Below are 4384 nucleotides of genomic sequence, written 5' to 3'. Positions count from 1 at the left end.
ATGGACACGGTCAGCAACAATACTCAGGTAGGCTGTGGTGTTTAAACCATGCTCAGTTGGTACTAAGGGGCCCAAAGTGTGCCAAGAAAATATCCCCCACACCATTACACCACCACCACCAGCCTGAACTGTTGATACAAGGCAGGATGGATCCATGCTTTCATGTTGTTTACACCAAATTTTGACTCTACCATCTGAATGTTACTGGATATCTTCTCTTTTTCAGACCATCCTCTGTAAACCCTAGAGATGGTTGTGTGTGAAAACCCCAGTAGATCAGCAGTTTCTGGCACCAATAACCATGCCATGTTCAAAGTTACTTAAATACCTTTCTTCGTCATTCTGATGCTCAGTTTGAACTTCAGCAGGTTGTCGCGACCATGTCTACATGCCTAAATGCATTGAGTTGCTGCCACATGATTGGCTGATGAGCTATTTACATTAATGAGCAGGTGTACCTAATAAAGTGGCCGGTGAGTGTATGTTGGCAAATGTAACCTTTCAGTTGACGTATGGTCTGCACTCCACCAAGAGACATATTAGTAGCTGCCAGAACAGTGGACCAGGATGCAGGTTTCTAGATGTTTCTACACTATAAAAATTTCTCTCTGCGGTAATTACACCAATCTTGTTTTGCAAGTGTGAGACTGTCTTTAAAAGTTACAGACAAATATGGGCGATGATCAAGAGGATTTATTGACATGCTGTATATCATTATAATTTCCACTGTATGCTCTTTCTCTAGTTGTCTTGTGATGTGAAGTTGGACCCTCGCCCTGAATACCACCGCTGCATTCTGACATGGCATCACCAGGAGCCTCTGCCGTGGGCACAGAGCACAGGTACCACAAGCAAAGCCGGTGCATGTTTTAAAGTTAATATCAGCCAGAAAAGAGAGCTTTCTGTTGACACAGAGAAAAGTTTGGTTAAAAGCCTTAAAGGGACAGTTCACCCCGCAATCAAAAACTACATATTTTCCCTCTTACCTGTAGTGCTGTTTATTAGTCTAGATTGTTTTGGTGTGAGTTGCTGAGTGTTGGAGATATCTGCTGTAGAGATATCTGCCTACTCTTGAATATATTGTTAATAAATGGCACTCGGCTTGTGGTGCTCAAAGCTCCAACAAAATACTTTTGAAAAAAACAGTGATTTGGTTGGCAGGTGTGGTTTGGTAGAAAGAAAATAGTTCCTAGATGAAACTGCTCACAACAAGATCTGCGGATTATCTTGAGTAACCAGGTCATGATTTCTGGAAAGAGACATTAGTGTTGCCATCTAGTTCCATCATATTTGAGAGAAGGCAGACATCTCTACGGCCAATATCTCCAACACTCAGCAACATTATTTTCAGTTACTTATTAGGCGTGCTTTTGCGAAAACACTGAGCTGCTCAAACGGATAGAAATGGATCCATAGGGCTGGTTCATGCTTCATGTGGGGACAGACCATGTGCATTATGTAGCAGGGCACCAAATATCACAGTATTTTTGTTTTTTACACAGTTTTTTAACCTTAAATAAAAGATCAGTTAGTCAGGCTAATGTTGTGGATGTCATGCTCACGATCATAGCATGGTCATCTTCATTTCACTCAGCTGCAACAGCCGATTAAATTTAGCAGAATTTTTACTCAAATACTTCTTTTGAGATTATTTTTCGGCTTTCTTGCCTTGATTTGATCAGGCAATTTAAGATGGGGAGCCTTTTGTACATGGTGTTCACACTTTTTCAGGTGAGCTACAGGATGCCCCTTTAATGCATCTTTCAAGAGCAGGAACAAAACTTTTAAATCATGGCAGTTTTAACCAAAACCCCAAATAATGTCCGTCTCCTATCATAATAATTGATATATACTGACTCCCAGCTCTGCCTCAGTATTCATCCTCGCTGTGCTGCTGGTCTAACTCTTTTTTTCCTAATCCTGTATGGAGTTATTGCAGCGCTTTTATCTAATGTAATTCAAGTTTTTTTTAAAGATTTTTTACGCTGACTCAAGCACTTGGAATCTGTAGTATTTTAATATTATCCAGACAATGAAAAATAAGGCAACACTTAATAGAATTTGTGACCATTTTAATCATTATGATGGGATGAAACTAGGGCTGAGTATTGGCACTTGATACCTTTAAGGCTAAAATAACCCAGCACCAAGCTTTATCGGAACTTCTTCAGTCAAACAATACGTGAATTTGATGCTTTTTGTACCCAAATGTAGCTAAAAATAACCATTTGTATGGTTTGCCAATCACTGCAAGTGATCTTTGTTTTAATCCAATGTGTAACTAGTCCACGACCACAGCAGCTACAACCTGTACAGTTTGTGGTGTGGTGAGGTTGAGTGTGGTGTATATGACGGAGTTGGCAGTTCAACGTGCCGAGGTGCCATCAAAATGTTTGAAAGTATGGCTAAATTCCCAGTTTCCTTTACGGGTTGGATTCTGATTGAAAGTATTTTGTCGTCTCTGTGCCGCAGGGAACCAGGTGAGCAGCAGGCTGATGAGCATGCGCAGTGCCAACGGGCTCCTGATGCTACCTCCGAAAACAGAGCAATACGTGGAGCTGCACAAGGGCGAGGTGGTCGACGTCATGGTCATCGGCCGGCTATGATGTCACCACAGAGGGACGGAGCGTCGGCGTCATATAGCGAGGGTTGGAATGGGTGGTTCACGGTGCATGTCCACATATCATTGACTATTCTGTAATATGCAACGGCACAGCTAGTTTTTATTGATTTGGATAACGTTGAGGTATAGTCAACATCTTGATCACAACCTAGATACATATGAAAAAATTAATTTAAAAAGATTATAGTATTTCAAACAAAGAAAAATATAACTTTTAATGAAAAAATCTAATTATAAAAAGAGATTTATTCTGTAATATATTATTATGATTATTCTTATTATTATTATCATTATTCTTCTTATTATCATTATTATATTAAGGCAACTTCGTTCCTTTCATTGCAATTGCTTTGTGTGTTCAATGCTAGACCTTATCTATAGCAGTAGCATTTTAATAGACAGCTGTAGGTGCCTGCCAGGACAAAAAAAGAAAATTATTATTTTCTCATCTTTAGTGGAAAAAAAAATAATCTGTTTTTTGAAAATGAAGAAAACATTGAGGAAGACTCCAGATTTCCCACGGTGCTCAGCTAAAAGGAAGAGGGGGCACATCAAGACCACTTCCTCTTTTGAGCGCCCATCAAGGTGACACTTCTGTTTTTCTCTCATTAGTATGCATCATAATGGCTTCACAAAGAGCTTTGCTTGTTGTTTATCTTGTGAGTCTTGTTTATGTGCGCAGTGCCAAATGCCTGGGCAGGGAAGAGGTGATGTGGGGATGGGGAGGTGGGGGGGGCGCACCCCAGTCTGCCCAGACCCTGAAGCTTCCTTATATTCACGGTGACCGGGTGTAAACTCCGTCCCAAACCCCCCCAGGGGCGAGCTTAACCCGGGAAAAATAATCTTTTATTTGATCAACTATTTAAGAATAAAAAAAAAAAGAGAAAGAAAAGAAACAGCTTCTTTAAGTGCTGACAGCCTTTTTAACCAACTTCACAAAAAATGTACAGAAAAAAATAAGAACCATATTGTACAGATATATGTGACCAGCACTCCTAAGGAAATTATTAAGCAATGAGGAGACATTGAACAACGCTGTACTATAACATTTTCTGTAATGATATGAAACTGATGAAAGAGACTAAGATAATAAAAATCCTTGATCATTATGTAAAAAAAAAGTTCTTGTTGGGTTTCCTTTTTTAATAAAATATATCTAAAGAAAAAACAGTGATTTTCTTCTTTGAAACTTTGGCAGGTGGTCATCTGAAGGTCAGAGAGGTGCATGAATTTATGAATGAATGAGTGATGGTCTTACCTTACTGAACAACCGTCGAGGTCCCTGAGCAAAGCACCCCAGTGGATACAGTTTCTAAATGTGAATATGTTTACCTATGTTAAAGGTCCAGTGTGTAGGATTTAGTGGCATCTAGTGGTGAGTTTGCAGAACTAAAACTTACCTTGAGTGCCAAACCAAAGAGGTTGCAATAACAATGTGACCGTAAGCCGTAAACCCTGTTCTTTTTTCCTAAACCTAACCATGTGCATTAGCTGTTGAAGGAAAAAAACACATCAATTCGTGTTGTTGTACTGACGTAGTGCGTTTATTTTGAAAGAGACTGTATGTAAATGTTAAATTTCCCGTGAAAACTGAAGTGTATTTTGAAAGAAGACAACGCATGTAACAGGCAGAACTTGACACGGCGTCCCAGAATGTCAACAACCAACACACCCAGGGTACCTTGCACGGGTCCATGTCATTGGTCCGACATCCCATTAGTCCGACGGTCCGCGGTGCTGAACGGCTCCCGACGGGCGTAT

At 40.1% G+C, this 4384-nt stretch overlaps 1 protein-coding gene across 1 annotated transcript in view; it reads left to right on the top strand.

The window, feature by feature from the left end:
• The window catches only part of LOC126386985 (gephyrin-like), a gene marked incomplete at its 5' end in the record, with an annotated part of 8019 nt that extends 4303 nt beyond the window's left edge, over window positions 1-3716 (top strand). Inside the window, 2 exons of the mRNA XM_050039559.1 lie at window positions 746-842; window positions 2473-3716. Coding sequence (XP_049895516.1) covers window positions 746-842; window positions 2473-2606 — 231 coding nt within the window. The remainder of the gene's footprint in view (window positions 1-745; window positions 843-2472) is intronic.
• Between the last annotated feature and the right edge of the window lie 668 nt (window positions 3717-4384).

This window comes from Epinephelus moara, unplaced genomic scaffold (genome assembly GCF_006386435.1).
Source record: "Epinephelus moara isolate mb unplaced genomic scaffold, YSFRI_EMoa_1.0 scaffold1339, whole genome shotgun sequence".
Lineage (NCBI taxonomy): Eukaryota > Metazoa > Chordata > Actinopteri > Perciformes > Serranidae > Epinephelus > Epinephelus moara.
This window is presented reverse-complemented; position numbering and strand designations above follow the sequence as displayed.